Source organism: Myotis myotis, unplaced genomic scaffold (genome assembly GCF_014108235.1).
Source record: "Myotis myotis isolate mMyoMyo1 unplaced genomic scaffold, mMyoMyo1.p scaffold_m19_p_26, whole genome shotgun sequence".
NCBI lineage: Eukaryota > Metazoa > Chordata > Mammalia > Chiroptera > Vespertilionidae > Myotis > Myotis myotis.
The window spans coordinates 959,352-980,852 of NW_023416331.1; the positions used below are offsets into that span (position 1 = coordinate 959,352).

At 58.1% G+C, this 21,501-nt stretch overlaps 4 protein-coding genes across 11 annotated transcripts; 3 read left to right on the forward strand and 1 right to left on the reverse strand.

Moving 5' to 3' along the window:
- The first annotated feature begins 477 nt into the window (after positions 1 to 477).
- Positions 478 to 6,704, forward strand: CLIC1 (chloride intracellular channel 1). 2 transcript variants are annotated; one of them, XM_036356357.1, is made up of 6 exons: positions 478 to 712; positions 3,759 to 3,868; positions 4,056 to 4,181; positions 4,559 to 4,665; positions 5,481 to 5,662; positions 5,797 to 6,049. In XM_036356357.1, the coding sequence occupies exons 1-6, from the start codon at positions 674 to 676 to the stop codon at positions 6,016 to 6,018; spliced, it is 786 nt and encodes a 261-aa protein (XP_036212250.1). In that variant the 5' UTR covers positions 478 to 673; the 3' UTR covers positions 6,019 to 6,049. The 2 variants fall into 2 exon arrangements, with proteins under 2 accessions (XP_036212250.1, XP_036212251.1); XM_036356358.1 differs by lacking the exon at positions 5,797 to 6,049 and adding an exon at positions 6,509 to 6,704 and having other exon boundaries at positions 486 to 712.
- Positions 6,705 to 8,287: 1,583 nt separating this feature from the next.
- Positions 8,288 to 10,640, forward strand: DDAH2 (dimethylarginine dimethylaminohydrolase 2). Of its 4 annotated transcripts, XM_036356354.1 has the most exons (6): positions 8,288 to 8,614; positions 8,702 to 8,801; positions 8,939 to 9,012; positions 9,147 to 9,266; positions 10,003 to 10,152; positions 10,329 to 10,640. In XM_036356354.1, exons 1-6 carry the CDS (start codon positions 8,318 to 8,320, stop codon positions 10,443 to 10,445), a joined length of 858 nt encoding a protein of 285 aa, XP_036212247.1. In that variant the 5' UTR covers positions 8,288 to 8,317; the 3' UTR covers positions 10,446 to 10,640. The 4 variants fall into 4 exon arrangements, with proteins under 4 accessions (XP_036212247.1, XP_036212246.1, XP_036212245.1 ...); XM_036356353.1 differs by having other exon boundaries at positions 8,288 to 8,801; XM_036356352.1 differs by having other exon boundaries at positions 10,003 to 10,640.
- A 293-nt stretch (positions 10,641 to 10,933) lies between these two features.
- Positions 10,934 to 14,659, reverse strand: MPIG6B (megakaryocyte and platelet inhibitory receptor G6b). Of its 4 annotated transcripts, none has more exons than XM_036356361.1 (6): positions 14,448 to 14,659; positions 13,697 to 14,047; positions 13,466 to 13,556; positions 13,112 to 13,152; positions 12,898 to 12,977; positions 10,934 to 12,774 (listed from the first exon to the last, which is right to left on the reverse strand). In XM_036356361.1, exons 1-6 carry the CDS (start codon positions 14,485 to 14,487, stop codon positions 12,670 to 12,672), a joined length of 708 nt encoding a protein of 235 aa, XP_036212254.1. In that variant the 5' UTR covers positions 14,488 to 14,659; the 3' UTR covers positions 10,934 to 12,669. The 4 variants fall into 4 exon arrangements, with proteins under 4 accessions (XP_036212254.1, XP_036212252.1, XP_036212253.1 ...); XM_036356359.1 differs by lacking the exon at positions 14,448 to 14,659 and adding an exon at positions 14,195 to 14,356; XM_036356360.1 differs by lacking the exon at positions 14,448 to 14,659 and adding an exon at positions 14,195 to 14,355 and having other exon boundaries at positions 12,898 to 12,996.
- Positions 14,660 to 15,402: 743 nt separating this feature from the next.
- On the forward strand, positions 15,403 to 18,236 carry LY6G6C (lymphocyte antigen 6 family member G6C). The gene is made up of 3 exons (XM_036356363.1): positions 15,403 to 15,561; positions 17,108 to 17,218; positions 17,682 to 18,236. Exons 1-3 carry the CDS (start codon positions 15,420 to 15,422, stop codon positions 17,891 to 17,893), a joined length of 465 nt encoding a protein of 154 aa, XP_036212256.1. The 5' UTR covers positions 15,403 to 15,419; the 3' UTR covers positions 17,894 to 18,236.
- The last annotated feature ends 3,265 nt before the right edge of the window (positions 18,237 to 21,501 follow it).

The window sequence follows — 21,501 nt, forward strand, 5'->3', positions numbered from 1 at the left end:
TCCGCTCTCCCTGCTCTGGCTGCGCTCTGCTTCCCACCGGGCAGGGCCGGCCGCCCTCTGCCCCGGGCCCCGCGGCCAGACTGCCTCACCCGTCGCCCATCTCCCAAGCAGCCGCCGGAGAGAAGAGGGCGCGGGCGCAGGACGGGCCTGGAGGGGCAGAGGGGCAGCAGGAAGGCGGGGGGCGGACCGCCCCGGACGCGACTCCCCCTCGGTCCCCCGCGTCCCCCGCTCTCTCCCCGGTCCTAGACCCCGGGCGGGCATCTGGAAGGAACTGGGAGAAGGAATAACCGACGGCCCGGTCCTAAGTGCCCGCCTGGGTCCCCCGAGGGCGGAGGGAGGCGGGCCCCGCGCCCCGGAGGCGGCGAGAAACGGCCCCCCGGGGCCTCGCCTGCTCCCCCAGCCCCCGGGCCGCTCCCGACTCGGCCCGCCCTCCTCCCCCCCAGGCTCCGGGCGGGGCGGCCCGTGAGTCAGCCGCGACCCGACCCGGAGGACCGAGCGGCAGGAGCTGGTGGGAGGCCGCGGGCCGGCGGGAGGCCGAGCGGGGAGCCAGCGGCCCGACCCGCCCGCGTGGAGCCGAGGGGCGTCGGCCCGGCCCAGGTCCTCCGCCCGGAGACCCGCCCTCCGCCCCTCCCAGCGCCCCGGCGCCCGGCGCTTCCTGGTCCCCGCCGCAGCCATGGCCGAGGAGCAGCCGCAGGTCGAGCTGTTCGTGAAGGTGAGAGCCTCTGCCCGGCCCGCACTCCGGCCCCGCGCTCCCGGCCCCGCACTCCCGACGGCGCGCTCGCCCCTCCCTGGGCCGGCCTGACCCCGGCCCGGCTCCCTGCCGCCCTCCCGAGCCCCATCTCCCTGCCGCCCCCCCCCCCGCCCCATCTCCCTGCCGCCCTCCCGAGCCCCATCGCCCTGCCGCCCCCCCCCCGCCCCATCTCCCTGCCGCCCCCCCCCCGCCCCATCTCCCTGCCGACCCCCCCCCGGCCCCATCTCCCCCCCCCCCGCCCCCGGCTCCCTGCCGCCCCCCCCCCCGCCCCATCTCCCTGCCGCCCTCCCGAGCCCCATCTCCCTGCCGCCCTCCCGAGCCCCATCGCCCTGCCGCCCCCCCCCGCCCCATCTCCCTGCCGCCCCCCCCCGCCCCATCTCCCTGCCGACCCCCCCCCCGGCCCCATCTCCCCCCCCCCCGCCCCCGGCTCCCTGCCGCCCGCCCCCCCCCAACCTGCCGTCTGTTGGTCGGGAGGGGGTGGCTCCGGAGGGGAGGACAATTGAGGTGGTGGAGAAAGAGTTCTAGGCTCAACCCTGGAAAGTTTGTACAAGTGCAAGTTCCCATCAGCCGGAAGGACCCCACGGTGGGGAAAAGGGAGGGTTCCTGGGGGGGGGGGGGGCACACGCGGAGGGAAGGACCGAGGAGGAGGGTAGCAGGGCGGAGGAACAGGGGAAAACATCAGGACATGCGGCCTCAGGAGGGTGGGGGGTGGGGGAGGCTTGGAGAAATGTGTGTGAGAGAGAGTGTGTGTGTGTGTGTGTGTGTGTGTGTGTGTGTGAGAGAAAGAGAGAGAGTGTGTGTGACTGTGAGTGCGAGCGGGTGTGTGAGAGTGGGTGTGTGTGTGAGTGTGTGTGTGTGTGGGTATGTGTGTGTGAGTGTGTGTGTGTGAGTGTGTGTGTGTGAGTGTGTGTGTGTGAGTGTGTGTGTGTGAGTGTGAGTGTGTGTGGGTATGTGTGTGTGAGTGTGTGTGTGTGAGTGTGTGTGTGTGAGTGTGTGTGTGTGAGTGTGTGTGTGTGAGAGTGTGTGTGTGTGTGTGTGAGTGTGTGTGTGTGTGTGAGTGTGTGTGTGTGTGTGAGTGTGTGTGTGGGTATGTGTGTGTGTGTGTGTGAGTGTGTGTGTGTGAGAGTGGGTGTGTGTGTGTGTGTGAGTGTGAGTGTGTGAGTGTGTGTGTGGGTATGTGTGTGTGAGTGTGTGTGTGTGTGAGAGTGTGTGTGTGTGTGAGTGAGTGTGTGTGTGTGAGTGTGTGTGTGGGTATGTGTGTGTGTGTGTGAGTGTGTGTGTGAGTGTGTGTGTGTGTGTGTGTGTGTGTGTGTGAGTGTGTGAGTGGGAAGGACAGGGGAGTGGGAGTGGAATGCAAGAAGCTGGGCTGGCCAGGCGGTGGGTGGAGAAGGGCCTGGGGACCTGGGGAGAGAGAAAGCGGGTGTGGAGGAGATGAGAGTTCTGCTGTGGCTGCCTCCGGGCTGGACTAGGTGAGAGGGGTCAGAAAGAGGGGGGCTGGCTAGGGCCTTTAGGGTTTGGAGGCTGTAGAAGCAGGAGAGAAAGAATTGCCCCAACTCTCCCCCCTCTGTGGGTGTGGATGTGGAGATGTGGGCCCATAGCATTTGGGTATCAAAACCGCAGGCCGGACCTGGCCCGGTAGCTCAGCTGGTTAGGTGTTGTCCGAATATACCAAGGTTGCAGGTTCGACCACTGCAGGGCACATGCAAGAATCAACCAGTGAATGAATAAATAAGTGGAACAACACATCGATGTTTCTCTCCCCCCCCCCCCCCAAATAATTAAAAAACAGCAACAACCGCAGGCCCCGGCCTTCGCTGTTCCCACCCTGCTCCCTTCCCCACCGGGCTGTGCCTCCCCTCTCTGGACCTCATCTCTTGGCCCTCCTTCCCCTTGGCAGACACCTTCTTGTTTGCCTATTCTCCCCACCCCCTCACTTTCCTGCTTCCTTTCTCTCCGCTTCCCCTCTTTTGTTCCCTTGCCCCCTTTTGTTCATCTTGTCTTTGTGTGTCCCTGCCCGTTTCTCCTCATCTTCATGCTTTACTCCTCAGGCAGCCATTCCCTGTCCCTTCGCTCAGCCAAGTGCCTGGCCCGCCCGGGTGTGGTCCCCACCTCACTCTCACACTCGCCTCAAGGGCTACTTTTACTCCCGGGTGAGTGTGTGCTGCAGAGTTCTGGCCCTGGGTCCTGTGTGAGGAGGAGTATCTGGCGCCCGAGGACTTGTGCCGGGAGACCCGGCAGGCAGGGCCGGGGGAGAGGAAGGTGGCTTCTACCACGGGTCCTCCGCCTCAGGGCTCCCTGCCCCCACTCCTTGGCAGGAAGGAAGCGGCTAAGGCTGGAGACACTGGTGAAATGAATCATCCGGAGCCTAGGGGGCGGTGTCCCTTGAGGGATGAGGTCACCGCTTGCCAATTAGAGAGCAGCCCCTCTACATCTCTAGGGCGAGGCTGTGAGCCCCTCGACTCCCCAGCAGCTGCCCAGAAACGGAGTGGGTGGAGGTATAAGAACCAGAACTCTGCTTGCAAACCCTGCCCCGCCTCTCCTGTCCTCAGGCGCTACTCCAGTCCGGAACCCAGGCCGCTAGCCTACATCTCTGGCCTCACCAAGTCCCTCTCTCGGGGCTACTTCATGGGTTGTTCTGAGAATTAAAATGAGTTTTTGTGTGTAAAGTACTTAGAGTAGCACAAGGAAAACTACGCTACTGTCAGTCTTCCCTCTCCAGGGTCCAGATCCTCTCATTTCTCCACAACCCATCCCTCTGCCCACCTCTCGCCTATACTTCAGTATTTGAAAAACCAGAAGCCAGCCTTTGTAGAAAATGTTTCCACTGATCTGCTCTAGATTTGACCGAGCCCAGGGTGGAGTACCCAGTTCTGGAGAGAGAGAGAGAGAGAGAGAGAGAGAGAGAGAGAGAGAGAGAGAGAGAGGTCTGGGAATAGGATATGCCCAGAATGGCCTGGGGATGGATGGGGTACACCAGGCCTAACTTGAGGTGGGGCTTGCTTTTCAGGCTGGCAGTGATGGAGCCAAGATTGGAAACTGCCCCTTCTCCCAGAGACTGTTCATGGTGCTCTGGCTCAAGGGGGTCACCTTCAATGTCACCACCGTTGACACCAAGAGGTAGGCCCACTTCTGTTCCTCTAAACACCCTTTGTGCTCACGCTCACACACAGTCACCTGTGTCTTTCATCCTGAACGTTTCCCTTCTACCAAGGGCCCCTTTCTCTTCCCACATCCCTCCATCTCCTTTTCCTGGTCCTCTCTGACCCCCTTTTCCAACCCGATACGTGGCCTCTCTCTCCTACAGGCGAACTGAGACAGTACAGAAGCTGTGCCCAGGAGGGCAGCTCCCTTTTCTGCTGTATGGCACCGAAGTGCACACAGACACCAATAAGATTGAGGAGTTTCTGGAGGCAGTGCTGTGTCCTCCCAGGTATTGGGATACTGGGAAAGGGGAGTGGGGGGAGCTGGGAGACTCTGAAGAAATAAAAAACAGATGGTGCCCTGGCCGGTTACTCAGTGGTTAGAGCGTCAGCCCAAGAACCAGGTTCGAACCCTGGTCAAAGGCATGTCCCTGGGTTGTAGGTTCAATCCCTGGCGAGCAGGAGGCAACCAATTGATGTGTCTCTCTCACATAAATGTTCCTTTTTTCTCTCTCTTTCTCCCCTTCCCCCTCCCTTCCACTCTCTCTAAAAATCAATGGGAAAAATATCCTCACTCCTTGGGGTGAGGATTGAAAAACAAACAAGCCAGATGGTGACGGGCTGAGGCTCCTCCAGGAGGATTCCTTATTTCTCCCTTGGCTTTCAGGTACCCCAAGCTGGCAGCCCTGAACCCTGACTCAAACACAGCTGGCCTGGACATATTTGCCAAGTTTTCCGCCTACATCAAGAACTCAAACCCAGCACTCAATGACAGTGAGTCCTGTGGGCCAGAGGCCCGGGTCCCGGGAGGAACGAGAGATCCAGGGGATGGGAGGCATTTGGAGCACCTAGGAATTTAGATCTCAACATCAAGGGAGATGTTTTTGCTTAACTCCCATCTCTCCTTGCATTCTCATTGGCCGTAACTCTTGAGTACCTCTCATTTTTTCCCTGGCCTCTTCTGCTCGATTGGGGTTATTAGTTGGGTTGGCTTGGCTACTGGCCCGTTTTCTGGCAGAACAGGGTTATGCTTAAGAACAGTGACTTTAGCCCTAGCTGGTTTGTCTCAGTGGATAGAGTGTTGGACTGAAAAGTCCCGGGTTCGATTCTGGTCATAGGCACATGCCCAGGTTGTAGACTCGATCCAGTTTGGGGCGTGCAGGAGGCAGCCAATCAATGATTCTCTCCCATCATTGATGTTTCTATCTCTCTCTCCCTCTCCCTTCCTCTCTGAAATCAATAAAATATATTTTAAAAAGAAAAGAACAGTGACTCTATATCCAGACTATCTGAGTACAGATCCTCCTAGCTGGGTGACTTCGGGCAATTCATTTAACCTCTCTATAAATCTATTTCCAGATCTATAAAATGAGTATAACAATACCTATTTTGTGGGTTGATGTGAGAATTAAATGAGTTTTTATATATAAAGTGCTTACAATAACAGAAAGCTAACTGCATTAGCTATTGTTAATTTGGACTGGCCTAGCATTAGTATTCACCCTCTCACCCCAACCTGCCCCCTGAACCTTCTAGGATTGGACTGTGTCAATCATTTGATGCTCTTGCCAATGTCCTCTCTTGTGCAGCCCTGGAGAAGGGGCTCCTGAAAGCCCTGAAAGTTTTAGACAATTACCTGGCATCCCCCCTCCCAGAGGAAGTGGATGAGACCAGTGCTGAGGACGAGGGCATCTCTCAGAGGAAGTTTCTGGATGGAAATGAGCTCACTCTCGCTGACTGTAACCTGCTGCCAAAGCTCCACATAGTGCAGGTGGGTGTCCATGGTGGGAGGAGAGGATGGCCGCTGGGATGGCTTCCCGTGACGACCACTGCAGAGGTGATTTCTTTCTTAGGGCGGTTTCCATAGATTGCTACTAATAGTAGATGCCACCCCTTCCTTCTCAGTGGTCATTGCCCACAAGACTGTTGCTTGTGAAAATTACATTCCAAGATACAAGCTGGGTGCAAGCCGGCTGGCGGAGAGGAACACATCCCAGTGTTACTTTCAAGAATGCTCTTCCTGCCACTGGCACTGCCAGTCCCCAGGCCAGACCGGGCAGGCTCTTCCTACAACCAAAGCTTTGTCTCCTCATAGCTTGGGTTTCCACCTCCTCTTGTGGAAGATGAAAACTTGGTTCCCATCTTTTGTCACAGCCTTAAAGCTATGGTTTTAGTTTGTGAAAACTGGGCCCGATGTCAGTCTGCCACAGAGCTGCGGATTGAACGCTGAAAGGCAAAGTGGTGTGATGCTTAGTCCTTGCCCCAAATGAAACAGAGAAAAGTCGCTGTGGAAATTTCAAGAGAAAAATTTAATCGTTTGTGAATTGTAGCTCAATAAAACCAAGAGGAGAAAAGTAGTACCATTGGAATTGGTCTGAAAAGGGGCTTGTTATCAGTAAGTAGAGAGGAAAAGTGAAGACAGCATAGGACAATAAAGAGTTAAGAAAGCCGGTTGGAGCAGATGATTCACGTGGCAGGTAAGAATCATAGGAAAAAAGAGCTAGACAGTGGCGACTTAACGCCTGGACAAGAAGGCTGGGGTAAGAGAAAGACCCAGCGGGGCAGCCCACTCTGGCTTCCCTGAGGCTAAGGTTTGTTCCTCTCCTCCCCACCGCAGGTGGTGTGTAAGAAGTACCGCGGCTTCTCCATCCCAGAGGTGTTCCGGGGAGTGCATCGGTACCTGCGCAATGCCTATGCGCGCGAGGAGTTCGCCTCCACCTGCCCCGACGATGAGGAGATCGAGCTGGCCTATGAGCAAGTGGCCAAGGCCCTCAAATAAACTCCCTCGGGGCGCCCTCGCCCCCTCCCCTCCATTTTCCCCCCCACAAAGGCCCCGGGTGGTTTCCCTTGGCTACCCAAGGGACACACTCCAAAATGCCCAGTGGGCAGTGAATTCTGGAGACTTGTGCAGGATTGCCTGGGGGGTGGAGGGAAGGATGGGGGATCTGGGTGAGATTTTTATCATGGGGGGTGGGGGTGGGATTGATTGGTAGGACAATGTATTTCAGTAATAAAATACAGAATGAAAATCTAGTGTTGTGATTACACAAAGGGGGCTTGAAATGTGGGTAACCCGAATGCAGGGGGGGTCAGTGACCTTGAGCTCCGGGCAGAAGCCAGGAATTAGAAGAAGGGTGCTTGCGGTGATTTGGCCATTTTTACTGCCAGTCCATTGTCGCGTTGTCTCGTGGGTCCGTGCTGCGTTTGCTACCCAGCCTGAAGGGGCGGCCATGTCTGGGTGGGCCTGTGCAACGCTCGCCGGGCGGGGCCCAGTTCCGAGAAGGGGGGCGCAGTCCTGGCGGAGTGGGCGCGGCGTCGCGGGGCGGCTGGGCGTGGCCTGCGGAGCCCTGCCCTGTCCCGTTTAGACAATGCCCTGGAGCCGCCAGACCGCCGAGCCCCTGCCCCACCGGAGCGCTGGCCCTCGCCTACCCAGGGACTCCTCGCAGCCAAAGCTCCAGCCCCCAAGGCTCGAGGAGCGGGGCTCTTCTCCGCCAACTCTGTCCTCACGGGGGTCGGGACCCCAGCCGAGATCACAGAGCGGTAGGAGCGGGGGTGGGCGCTGGAGGTGAGTCTGGAGCGGGCGGTGCTCCCCGGACTGTGTTGGGGCCGGGATCGGGGTACCGGGCCCGTGCCTGCGCGGACAGAGTGCGGGGGGCGGGGCGGCATTTGAGTTGCGGAGCTGAATGGGGTGGACTTTGGGGAACGTAGAGCGGGAGGGAAGGAAAGGGAAGGGTCCCGGAGCCTGGAGCGGCGCCGCCGCCCGGAGCCACGCCCCCCGTTTCCCCGCCCCCCGGATTTCGTTTGGACGCTCCCAGTCCTCCGGGACCCGGTCTGGTTCCGGCTGGGTCGCGCTGGGAGCGGAGTGCCCCGCGGGGTGGAGACGATATTTAACTCCTCCTCGCCCCTCGCCCTTTCTCAGTTGGCCCCTAGACTTCCATGCCCCAGGCCCTCTCTCCCCAGCTGCCTCCTGCCCCACAACCCTAGTGGGTTGCTCGCCGCGCTTCGGGTCTGCACGGCGCGCAGCAGCGGAGGGTTAAGGGGGCGGGCCGCTGCATTTTTGGGGAGTGAGCGCATCCTAGCGGCTGCCAGAGGGGCCCCGGGCAGGAACCGCACGAAGCCCCCGAGCGGGGGCAACAGGTGTTTTGGAGATGACGGGATCCTGCTCTTGCTCCTCGGACTCCCCCTAAAGAAGCAGATCGCCACGGTGCGGGCGTTGGGTGGGCAGAGGGAGGGGTGCCCCGGCGGCCGGAGGAAGACCCCGCGTTCTCAACCACCTTCCCACGCCCTTCTCTGCGTTCTCTCTCTCTCTCTCTCTCTCTCTCTCTCTCCCTCTCCCCCCCCCCCATGTCTCTTCTCCCAGACAGCTGAAGTAAAAAGAGGAAACTGAGAAGTCAGCGCTGCCGGAGGGGGCGACTGTGTGGATGGGATGGGGACGCCGGGGGAGGGGCTGGGCCGCTGCTCCCACGCCCTGATCCGCGGGGTCCCGGAGAGCCTGGCGTCCGGGGAGGGTGCGGGGGCTGGCCTCCCTGCCCTGGACCTGGCTAAAGCACAGAGGGAGCACGGGGTGCTGGGGGGTAAGTTGAGGCAGCGATTGGGGCTTCAGCTGCTAGAACTGCCTCCTGAAGAGTCGCTGCCGCTGGGACCGCTGCTCGGCGACACCGCCGTGATCCAGGGGGACACGGCCCTGATCACGCGGCCCTGGAGTCCTGCCCGCAGGCCAGAGGTGACGCCAGGGGGCGCGGGGGGACATCCGAGGCTTCAGGGAAGAAGTGGGGTGCGAATGTCCCGGGCCCGCTCCTCTCGCCCTAAGGTGGATGGAGTCCGCAAAGCCCTCCAGGACCTGGGGCTCCGGATTGTGGAGATGGCGGACGAGAACGCAACGCTGGATGGCACTGATGTCCTCTTCACGGGTGAGGCTGGGTGCCCATCCCCGGAGCTTGGCACAGGGGAGCAGGGTTTGGGAGACCGGGCCATCGCGGGTCTTGTTTCCAACTCATCCCACCCACCCCCACCCCCGCCCTTGAACCTCTTGGCCTCCGGGGCGCAGGCCGGGAGTTTTTCGTGGGCCTCTCCAAGTGGACCAACCACCGAGGAGCCGAGATCGTGGCCGACACGTTCCGGGTGAGCAGCGGGGACAGCCTCGGGGAGGGGTGCGGGGCGCCGAGGAGGGAGAGGCCGAGAGCAGCTGGCGGTGGAGGGAAAGGCTGAGGGTACCGCCTCCCCGGGGCCCTGAGTACGCCCCCTCGCTCCCCTAGGACTTCGCCGTCTCCACAGTGCCGGTCTCCAGCCCCTGCCACCTGCGCAGCTTCTGCGGCATGGGGGGTCCCCGCACGGTGGTGGCGGGCAGCAGCGACGCAGCCCAGAAGGCTGTCCGGGTGAGCAGGGGCGGGGCCGGGCCGGGGCGGGGCCCAGGGACGTGGGCGTGGCTATGGGCGGGGGGGGGGGAGGCTTCGAAAATGAGCCCCAGCGCCTGCCCTCAGGGCCCAGTGCATCTGTGAAAACACGCGAGAAAACCAGGAGGTATAACTGGGCAGGGCGATGGAGATCAGGGAACAGTCGATTTACATTTACACAGTCTCCCAAAAATCCCCAGAGGGGGCATCTGAGCTGTGATTTGAAGGGTGGTTGAGGCCGATAGATGGGGGCCGAAGGGGGGGAGATGGGGCCAAGGGGTTGCAGGTGGAAGAACTGCATGTGTTGCCCTGACCGGTTTGGCTCAGTGGATAGAGCTTCGGCCTGCAGACTGAAGGGTCCCAGGTTCGGTTCCGGTCAAGGGCATGTACCTTGGTTGCGGGCGCATCCCCAGTAGGGGGTGTGCAGGAGGCAGCTGATCGATGTTTCTCTCTCATCGATGTTTCTAACTCTCTATCCCTCTTCCTCTCTGTAAAAAATAAATAATATATTTTTTTAAAAAAAATAAAAGAACTGCATGTGAATCTGAGGTGGAAATTAGCACAGGTAACTCAAGCGCTTAGAAGAGTGACTCACAGTATGTGCTGTGTCCTGATTATTTCACCAACTAACAGTCCCCAGCACTCAGCCTGGGAGGGCAGCCAGGCCCGGGGTGCAGAGGCTCTGAGACTTGAATGCTGCCTCTTTCCTCTACACCAGGCCATGGCGGTGCTGACGGACCACCCCTACGCCTCCCTGACCCTCCCAGATGATGCAGCCGCTGACTGTCTCTTTCTGCGTCCTGGGTTGCCTGGTGTGCTCCCTTTCCTCCTGCACCGTGGAGGGGGGGACCTGCCCAACAGCCAGGAGGTGAGGGGGGGAGGGCAGAAGCTCCACCAACCACCACCAGAGAAAAGCATCTCAGGCCTTCCTAGGAGGAGGGAGGGAGTCCTTACCTGGAAGCCTGAGTGGGACCGTTCTGATCTGGCTGCAAGGGGTGTGTGGTTGTCTCACTCCCATCTCCCCATCCCATGTCCTCCCTGCAGGCACTGCAGAAGCTCTCTGATGTCACCCTGGTCCCTGTGTCCTGCTCGGAACTGGAGAAGGCAGGTGCTGGGCTCAGCTCCCTCTGCCTGGTACTCAGCACACGCCCCCACAGTTGAGGGCCTGGCCTTGGGGTCTTGGCTGGTCAGGGATAGGGCAGTATAGGGAGTAGAAGGGGAAGGAGGATTAGACAAAGGATGGTGAATAGTGGGAACAGGGTCCCTAGGTAGGGGGAGGGCATAGTGTGGGAAAAAAGAGAGAGATCATTGGGTGAGTCTTCTCTCCCAGAACTAATAAAATAGAACTGACCTTTCCGACTGGGCTGTGGCTGCTGTTTTACTGGGGCAGAGGGACAGGGGCAGGGCTGAGGCTGGGGATAGTAAGGGAAGGAGGCCTCTTTCATTCCTCAAACCCTCATTAGGCACTCGCTGACTCATTGCCCAGCCCTGTATCATAGGTGCTCAGGCGCAAGCATGTACAGGGCAGAGGAGAGAGAGCATGGGTGGATTACTTGCTGAATTTATCTAAAGCTCAGATGACTCAGAGATTGTTAGATTACTAACCCAGCATCGTTGTTGATAGGAAGAAATAACACTTGCAGAAATACTCATTTTTGTTGACTCATTTACTGAGGCTTAGCAGTGCTATGAAAAGGGCCATCTCCTGATATCAGGGAACTCACAATTCTTGAACATTGTTTTCAAACAGAAAGACAGGTTGTGATGGAACAAGTCACAGGAGGCTATTGCTATGAGAGAAACAAGGGGATTCCCAGGGCATCAAAATGTATGCAGTGTGGCAAGGGATCGGGAACGGCTTCCAGAAGGCTGCACTTGAACTGAGTCCTGAGGATGAGTAAGAACCAGCCAGGCAGGTAGTGGAGAGGAAGGAAAAGTGTAATCCATGAAGAAGGCATCTTTGCACTGGACAAAGGCATACAGCACTTGGGGCCTGTGGGCGATTTCTCCAAGGCTGGTGTGTGTATGTGATGTGACAGGCATAAGCCTAGAGAGTAGACAGAGTGCTGCACTTCTGTGTACCCAAAGCCAAGGCCCCTGGGCCCAGGGCTGATGCTTAAGGAAGGAAATACTACAGATCTGAAATACAGGCTGTCAGAAGTAAGTTAGTATTTGGGGAGGATCTACCTGCCTTCAGGGAGGAGGGCAAAGGAAAAAGGATGAGGTGGGTTTCTGGGTAATCCAGGAAATGAGGAGCATACATTTAGGTGGCAGTGCTGGGCATGAAGAAGGGTGTGGATTTGACAGTGATGTTAAAATAGAACAGAAGGACTTGGTTCATTGTGTGACAGGAAGGATGCTGCATGACTCAGTTTCTGGCCTGGGCAAGAGGGTTGATCAAGAGGGAATACAGAGGAGGATTGAGTGAGAGGTTTGGAGATGACGATGAGTCTTGGACATGCTGTATGACAATGTGTAGGGCCAGATAGACAGGGGTGTCTGAAGGACAGTTTGGAAATCCCTCAGCTGGCATCTGAGCTGGAGAGTTCTGGGTGTCATTTGCCAAGGTGAGGGCTGAGGCCACCGTGGATAACTTCCCAGAAGAGGAAGATAAAGGGACAAACCTAGAATGGTGGGGAATACCATGGCGGTAGGGAGAAAGGAAGAGGAGTCCAGAAGGAAGACATCAGCATTAATGAAAAACAGCTTTGCCCTAACCGGTTGGGCTCAGTGGGTAGAGCGTTGGCCTGCGAACTGAAGGGTCTGAGGTTCGATTCTGGTCAAGGGCTTGTACCTTGGTTTCGAGCACAGCCCCAGTAGGGAGTGTGCAGGAGGCAAATGATCGATGTTTCTAGTTCTCTCTCTCTCTCCCTTCCTCTCTGTAAAAAAAATCAATAAAATATATTTTTTTAAACAAAGAAAGAAAAACAGCTTAAAGAAGGGAGTAATCAAAAGCCAAACCAGATGAATGCTAAAGAATGTCTGCTGGGCGTGGCCATTAGGACCTCACTGGCAGCCTCATGGGAGCAGAGTGCAGGAGAAGAACATGGAGGAGACAGGTGTAACCCCTGGTTCAAGGAGCTTGACTGGAAGGGAGGGAAGAGATGGAGCGACTCTCTTGGAGGGCTGAGATGGGAAACAGGTCTCGGTGAGCTTTAGAGAGGGCACCAGTGGTAAAGGAGACATGGAGGGCATAGGAGGTGGGGTAGCTGAAGGAGCAAGATCAGTGGCAGAGACAGCCTGGAAGCCAGGTCTCCTGACTCCCAGTCTAGTGCTCCTTTCTATCCTATGGTGCCTTCATTTTCAGGGGAGAGTCGAAGAGGGAGAGGGTAGTTCTGGAGAGCTGGAGCCCCCAGCTTGTGAAGTTTGGAGTAAGGGCTTTCCTTCAAACGACAACTGCATAGATGGTGGAGGAGTCAGCAGGGACCACTGGGGACAGCCGGCAGGGCTGGCTGAGGGCCACACGATCCAGGTCTGCGTAGAGCAGGCTCTGCAAGGTGGGGAGGAGGGCAGTGTCTCGGAAGTCTGATTCCTTAGCAATCCAGGCCTCTGTCTCTCTCGGTCCAATTTTCTCAGGGATCCTGGCCGGGTCCGCCCATCCCCAAGCCCTCACCGATTCCTGGTCCAGGTCCCCCGAAGTCTTGGGCTCCTCGGCCTTTGCTGGTCTCTGGGGCTCGGCTTTCACTCGTGGGACTATGTGGGGGGGACAGAGCTGAAGGGTTGAGAGAAGGTGACCAACTTGTCTGCTCCCTGCAAGGGCTCAGACTCGGGAATTGCGGGGTCGGGATGTGCGGGTAGGAAAAGGAAAAGGGTGGGGTTAGGCTCACCAGATCTGGGGAGTGGCCGCGGCGGGCGTGGAGGCGAGCGCCTGTCAGGGATGTGGAACAGTCATCGTCTTTAAGAGCCACCAGTGTTGTCTCTCTGGTTCTCGGCGGCTCCAGGCCGCGCCCACCACCACCGCGCGACTTGCAGGTTCGGTCCGCAGGAGAACGCAGGCTCCACCCCACGGGCCGTTCCCTCCCCGCTTGGATCCTGCCTCAGCTGAGCTTCCCCAGCCAGGGCTCCACCCACCAGCCTGCGGCCTCACCCCTGTTCTCCAAACCGAGCCACACCCCAAGGCTCCAGATCTGGCGTTTGTCTTCGGAAACCCTCCCGCCTCTGGCCGCGCCCCTCGAGCTCACCTGCGCTGCCACCAGACCGCACCCAACGCTCCTAGTCCCAGCACCAGCCCGGCGCCCAGCAGTAGGATCAGGAGCTGGGGATACACGGACCCTGGGGGAGCGGGGAAGGGCGTGGTCAGCGGTTCGAGGGCACACAGCCAGCTCTCCCTCTCAGGAATCCCAACCAAGGCTCCTCTCCCCGTCGGGAGGTGTCCGCTTGAAGTCCCCCTGCGCGCGGGGGCTTCGACCTACCCAGGCTGGGCCCGGACCCCCTGCAGTCGGCCGCGTCCCCCAGCACGTGGAGCACCGTGTGGCTCTCGTCCTCGTGGCGGCCCCTGCAGATGAAGGTGCCCGAGTCCCCTGCGCTCAGAAGCAGCTCTAGCCGCCGGATACCAGGGTGGTCCAGGACTCGTAGGCGGCCGGCAAAGGGCTGGGCAGGAGACACGGTGGGGGTCCCGCTCGAAGATGCCCACAGGATCCGGCGGCGTCCTTTGGGCAGACCCTTGCAGGCCGGGAAGCTGGGCGCCCAGACCCAGCGGATGGGATGGGAGACCCCTGCGCAGGAGAGATTCACCCGGTCCCCGGGACGGCCGTCCAAGGAAACTACGGGAGGCAGAGCCGGGGTGGTTAGGGCAAGTCCACAGGCCAGGCGACTCCCCCTCCGCTCCCCTCCCCTCCCCTCTCCCACCGTCCTGGGTCTTCCCACACATCCCGCTCCGCAGTCGCCCCCGCCCCGGGCCTCCGACTTGCCTCGCTCATGCTGATTCCCCAGGGACAGCCTGCCCCCGGGGTCCCCCTGAGCCCTCCACAGCAGCAGCAGCAGTAGCTGCAGAACCGGGGCCATGGCTGGGATGTGGCGGGGAGAGGAGGCGAGTGAATCAGCGGAGGAGACCGGAGGGAAATGGGGGGGAGGGGAGCGGGGGTCGGCGGGGCTGGGGGCTCCGATAAGAGGGGCGGGGCCCCCGCTGTCCGGATCCCTCTGGGAGCACTCAGGCAAGCTCACCGCCCTCAAACAATGCGCGCTCGGCCGTTGGCGCCAGCATTTCCCAGGCTTTCACTCCTGCAACCGAGCAGGTCGGAGCATCACGAATTCTGCATCCCGGCCGGTTCAAAACCTGCCTTCACCACTGCTGGCTGCGTGCTGTGGGCAAGTCGCCTAACCTCCCTGGGCCTGTTGGCTCATCTACAAAAGCACCTGCGTTGTACAGGATTGTGAGAACTAAATGACTCCTCAAACGCCCAGGACAGGGTGACTCACGGGAACACGAAGTACTTTCCACTGTCTCACTGTCTGTTTTTACGGAAAGGGCCCCCTGCCTCCTGCCTCTGTGCCCACGCGGTCCCTCAGCCACGCACCGCCTGGACCGGCAGGTTTTGGTCGGATGGCCCCTGGAGTGGGTGCACCCGCTGGGCATCCAGGACTTCACCGGCCTTCGCTGGACAGCGCACCTGAGGCCCGCCCAGCCCAGCCCAGGCCTCTGCTGCTGTGACATCACAGACACCCTTGGTGACACCACAAACCCTACTCCTTAATCCTGTGGCTGAACAGGGGCTGGGAAGACCAAATAGGAGCTGAATTGAGATTAATTTGGCTCTTTCCATCCAAAATCTCTGCCCACATATTCTACCAGTGGCCCCAGGGATCCAAAATTGGCAGTCGTCTTGGGCCACACTCATTGTCTATTTCCCAGGAACCAGCAGCTGCCCGGGGCGGGGGCTGTAACATTGCAGGGGCCTTTGGTGATGCCTCCTGGGAGAACAGAGGAATGGGCACGCAGGGCTGTGGGCAGGGGCGCCAGGAGGAGCACCTTCCTCTGAAACCAAGAACCAAAATGGCTCACCTACATTCCACCCCAATCCTGCCCCACCTCCCTCACCTCTCCCCTCCCCCAGTCAGTCCCATTTAGTCCCTCCCACCATAATGGGGAGGAGGGGCCCCCAGAGGCAGGGAAGGGAGGGACTGTTGGGAGTATAAATGCGAAAAGGCCACCCAACCCCCGGAGCTGGGTCCCCGAAATCTGCTCTGTCGGCTGCTGCAGTTGCTACCATTCTCAGGACCCTCACCATGAAAGGCCTTCTGCTGCTCGCCTTGTCTTCTTTGCTCTGCTGGGTCTCAGGTAAGCACCTGGGGCCCCAAGGGCCAGGTTCACCCTGCCCCACCCCCACCCCACATTACCCACTCCTCAGGACCCCAAGCACCCCTGGCCCCAAATGGCTGAGTTCTGTGCTTCCAGAACCAGGTCTCTCTGTGACAGGATCCTGGCTCCATTCTCAAGGACTCATGTTCCCACCTCCAAGACCCACTCTTCTATCAAGCCAGGGTTCCAGGTCCCCTTTCCCCAGTCCAAGGTGCCCCCTTCTTGGGCACCCTAATACCAGTTCCCCTGCCAGCCCCACTCCAGTGGAAAACCCACCAAGATGCAGCTTACCTGCTTTCTCCTCTCTCGGCTGCGCTCGGCAGGGTGTCCTCCCAGAGCCTAGGCACCCCGCCTGGGGCTTCTTTTGCACCCCACCTGTCATCTGCTCCATCAGGGACTTCATGCTCAGTCCCTCAAGCAGCAGCCTTTCCTAGATGCCTCCTGCTCCTCTCGGGGGCACGTACCCCCAGAGACACAAGCTTTCTGGAAGGTGCCAGTGACTTCTTAGAACCTTCTAGGGCACCAGGGAGATATCCCCAGCCTTCTAGGGAGGGAATGCCAGGCTTGCTCACCCCCAGGGTGAGGGGCAGTCACAGACTTGTTCACCCTTGGACCAAATCCCTCCTTCACAAAACCTTGCATGCCCAAACCTTGGATTAGCCGAGGCAGAAACTCTGGGCTGCCACCTTCTGCTCCCAGGCGGAGCCTGATCTGTCCCCTGGATAGTATTCCTTTCTGCGGAGAGCTCCTGGGGGAGAGGATTCGTTCAGGTCGGGGCCTCTTCCCACGCGCTTGGTGGGCACAGGAGGTGAAGAGTAAATTGCTAAAGCTGGCCGCACATGGCCTTCTTGCCAGCTTCAAGCTCCAAGCCGTTTCTGCATGTGCTGTATCCTCCATGATTTTTATTTTTATTTTTTAAATGTATTTTTATTGATTTCAGAGAGGAAGGGAGAGGGAGAGAGATAGAAACATTAATGATGAGGGAGAATCATTGATCAGCTGCCTCCTGCATGCCTCCTCCTAGGGACCGAGCCCACAACCCAGGCATATACCTTGACTGGAATGGAACCCGGGACCCTTAGGTCCGCAGGCCGACGCCCTATCCACTGAGCTAAGCTGGCGAGGGCCATGATTTTTATTTTGAATAGTTCTTCCTATTTCAAGTCTCCACCTGTGACCTCCTCTGAATTCTTTCATCTTCTTCCCCACTGCCTCTGTCCCAGGGAATTCTCACTTTCCATCTAGCCCAGCCCCGTGCTGTTGTTGGTAGCATTGCCCTCCTGACTCATCCCCAGGTGGAGTGGAGTGGAGAAAGGTAGTTAGGGTGTGGGCTGTTCACAGAGCAACAACTCCACCCTCACCCACTTCCACTTCTTCTCTGGCACTCACCTGCTCTGTCCCTCTCAGACCAAACCGGTCAGAACACCTACTGCACTAGTTCTTCTCCACCCCCCCCCCACCCCCCCGGCTCAGTCCCAGGTGAGTCAGACACCCCATCACCTCAGCCTGATTTGTGTCTTCCCAGCTGACATTCGCTGTCACTCCTGCTACAAGGTCCCTGTGCTGGGCTGTGTGGACCGGACGTCCTGCCGTCTGGAACCAGGACAGAAATGCCTGACAACAAATGTGTACCTCGGTAATCTGCCCTTCTTTAGCGGGGACCGGGCCGGTGGGAGACTCTATGGCTGAGGCTGAGGCCCAACTGGGGCTAAGGCTGAGCTGGAACAGAGAATGACAGCAGTGAGAACTATTGGCCAAAAATTATCTCATACCAGGCCCCATTCTGTATCTCTACATGGATTGTTTCAATTCATGTTCATGACAACCCTATGATGTGGCTGTTGTTATACTGAGGAGACAGCCTCAGAGAGCAGCAGTAACAGGTCCAAGGCATCCCAGCCGGCAGTGACAGGGCTGGGACTGGGCGAAGGGCGGGGTCTGGGAGTCAGCAGGAAGATGAGACTGAGGAGAGAGAGAGAAGGGGGAGCTGGGCAGCATGGGGAGGAAAGGAGGCTGAGTGAGTGCGTGGGGCGGGGAAGTGGACACAAGCATCCCAGGTGCCCATCCCAGCTGACACCGCTGCCCACTCCTACCCCCAGGCAAGATGTGGGTTTTCTCCAACCTTCGCTGTGGCACACCTGCGGAGCCCTGTCAGGAGGCCTTGAACCAAACCAACCGCAAGCTGGGCCTGACCTATAACACCACCTGCTGCGAGAAGGACAACTGCAACAGCCCAGCCCCTCGGCCCGCCCCGGCCCTGGGCCTGGTCCTCACCTCCTTGGCAGGCGCCGGCCTCTGGCTGCTGCACTGACACTTACCCCTCCCCTCTCCCTGTGCCTCCGGACCCCTGGCTGCCCACAGCGGCCTCCCCTAGTTCCCTTTGCTTGGGAAACATTTCTCAGACCTTCACATTTCTTTGATTGGACAGCAGTCGCCCTATCGGTCATTCTACCCACACCCTCCTCTCGGCTCTGCTGAGTCCCTTCCCGCTTCCCTCCAGCTCTCCCACGGCCCCAGAAGGGCTCCCCTTTGGGCCCTGCTTAGGGAGGACTTGGGGTCCGGGCCTGTCCCCCGTGATGGCTCGAGAGAAGACCTGAGGACCTTGCCCTGCTCACCTCTTCCCATTTTGAGTAATAAATGCCTGTGTCTGATAAGTCGTGCATTTATTGTCAGGAGACCTGTTGTCAGAGCCCCCCCCTCCCCCATCTCAGAAATAACCCTCTCAGCCCCCACCCTTCCCCAGACCCTCTGGGAGTTTCCCTGGCGGCTGGGCTGGGGCAAATGGAGAAACAGGTTTTTCCAGCATCCACCCTCCCTTCCAGCATGGGGGTGGCACACAGGTCCCAGTGTTTGGAGACAATCCTTATCTCAAACGTAGGTCACACCTCTGAGGGACTGCCAAGAAGGAGGTGCAGCCAGGCTTGAGGGCTCCCCAAAAGGGTAGGAAAATCGCAGGGGGGTGGGACCCAGGACCCTCTTTGCAGGTGTCAGTCCCAAGGTTAGTCAGAGGCCTCCCCTGGCCCGGTTACTAAGTGGGGCACCGAGTGAACCTCCTAGCACAGGCTTCCATCTACTTCCCCTCTCAGTTCGAGAGTCCTGTTGGGAGCCAGGCTGCAAACGGGAAAGGAGAACAACCTGGACAAACGGGTTCATTGACTCTGTGAGCCCCACTCAGCCAGCGCTTGCTCCCCTGGGTGATCCTCGTTGCTAAGGAAGGTTCTCCCTAGCAACAAGGTCCAGGGGTAACTTAGGGCAGCTTCTCCATTGTCCTCCGGGGTTGGGTCGGATAAGGAGTGCATCACCATAACCCTGAAACTAGGCCTATTACTCCTTCAGCCCTACCATCGACAAAAGGGAGATGGAATTTTCCAGTCAGCTCTAGAGTGGTTTTGATAGTGTTTTTTTTTTAAATATCTTTATTGATTTCAGAGAGGGAGGGATAGAAACATCAATGATGAGAGAGAATCATTGATTGGCTGCCTCCTGCACGCCCCCTACTGGGGATCAAGCCCGCAACCCGGGCATGTGCCCTTGACAGAAATCGAACCTGGGACCCTTCAGTCCACAGGCTGATGCTCTATCCACTGAGCCAAACCAGCGAGGGCTGGTCGATAGATTTTAATGGCTCACAGAGGAGTGTGTGTCTTCTCACCTCAGATCCCCTTCATTCTCTTGCTCCCTTCCGGTCTTCTAGTCCCACTACCCTCTCCACAGTCCTGGTAAGACCCAGGCCAGGGCGCTGTGTGCCGCAGCCAAGATGCAGGCCGGGGCCACAGTTCTTGCCACAGGGCTGCCGCACAGGCTCCGGTGCAGCCCTGTGGGCGGTGTGAGTCCCTCCAACTTTGTTTCCACTTAACTGCAATGATGTGCTGACTGAGGCAGAGCTGTCAGCCTCCTGGCTGGAGGACTTGCCTTCGGGGGCAGAGCAGATGGGATTTCAAGGAGCACAAAGGGATTCTCTGCTCCCTCAGAAAACACCTCCCTAAAACCAAGTGATCAAAGTTATCACACTGGCATTGTGACCCCCTGTGTGCTGCACTGCAAAGACCAACATCATGTCTGTGCAATTCTTGCCAAGAGCTCATGAGCTCAATCTAATTGTGTGAAAATACCAGATAAAGCCGGCATGACTCAGTGGTTGGGCATCGACTTATGAACCAGGAGGTCACGGTTCCGTTCCGAGTCAGGGCACATGATGGGGTTATGGGCTCTATCCCCAGTGTCGGGTGTACAGGAGGCAGCCGATCAAGGATTCTCATCATTGATGTTTCTCTCCCTCCCTCCCTCCCTCCCTCTCCCTTTCTCTCTAAAATCAATAAAAATATTTTTTAAAAGTAAAATAACTTACCAGGACTCTTCAAAAGTTTCAAGGTCAAGGAAGACAAAGACTCAGAACTGTCACAGATTGGGGGCGTTTAAAAAAACAGGAGAGCCGTAACAGGTTTGGCTCAGTGGATAGAGCAACGGCCTTCGGACTGAAAGGTCCTAGGTTCGATTCCGGTCAAGGGCATGTACCTTGGTTGCAGGCACATCCCCAGTGGGGGGTGTGCAGGAGGCAGCTAGTTGATATGTCTCTCTCGTCGATGTTTCTGACTATCCCCCTCCCTTCCTCTCTGTAAAAAATCAATAAAATATATTTTAAAATAAATAAATAAATAAAAAGACAGGAGAGCCAAAGGCAATGTGAGCTTCTGGGACGGGCCCCGGAGCAACGGGCTAAATGAAGTAAGGCCTGCAGGTCAGTCAGAGTGCCGCACGGGTTTACTGTCTGGTTTTGTACAGTTGGCCCTTGAACAGTAAGGGTTTAAACTTATATAAAGACTCCCCCCCCCCATAAATATACAGTTGGTCCTCCTTTTCCGGGTTTCACATCTGCAGATCCAACCAACTGCAGGCTGAAAACAGGGCTGACTAGTGTATGTGCGTTGTTCTATGCCATTTTATTTATTTATTTTATTTTTTAATGCCATTTTCTATAAGGGACTTGAGCGTGGGGGATTTTGGTATCTGCAAAGGGATGGGGGTGGTGTTCTGGAAACAATCCCCCTCAGATACCAAGGGACACTTGTAGGTAGTTTTGGGGAGTCACAAGTTATACACAGACTGACTGAGCGGATGTGGCACCTCTGACCCCTCCGTGTGCAAGGCCAGCTGTGCTCTGGTTGTGAGATGTCACATTGGAGGAAGCGGGGAAGGGCACATGGGCATTCTCTGTACTGTTGTTACAGCTTTTCTGTCAATCTAAAGTCATTTCAGAACAAAAATGCAAACACACACACACCTCCCTGGTCCTTAGCTGATGTTGGAAAGTTGAAGTCTGGTTTAATATTTTGGTCCCTGCTTTCAAGGGACTGAGGTTTTCTAACCGTGTGCGTGAGTGGGTCTGTGAGATTCTGGAGAGCAAAGAGGGGGCAGGTGGACACACGGGCAGCAGACAGGGGGTCCTGAGGGGCTCAGTGCCAGGAGCACAGAAGGAGCTACCGACAGCTCAGACCCAGCCTGACCCTGGAAGGTCTGCAAGCAGGAAAGCGCTAGGGGAAGGGGGAACCAGGACTCAGTTCCCAGACAGCGTGCTCCACCCCCGGGGCTAGTTGGGGTTTGCCAATGCGATGGATGCACAGGAGGCCCTCACCATAGGTGTCCCAGCTTTGCCTGGGGCACTGCAGTCAGAGCGCAGGTGCGGTGTCCTGGCCCAGAGAGGAGGCGCTGGACCTGGGCAGAGGACGACCAGCCTGTGCGGCAGGGGCCTTGGCTGCCTTCTCACCCAGGGCAGCCCCACAAGGAGGGGGTTCACTGTGTCTGTGCCTCCCTCCCACGGCCCCCACGCCCATCCTGCCCTGCCAGCCTTACAACCCTTGCCCTGAGCTTTTTTTTTTTTTTAAATATGTATTTTATTGATTTTTTACAGAGAGGAAGGGA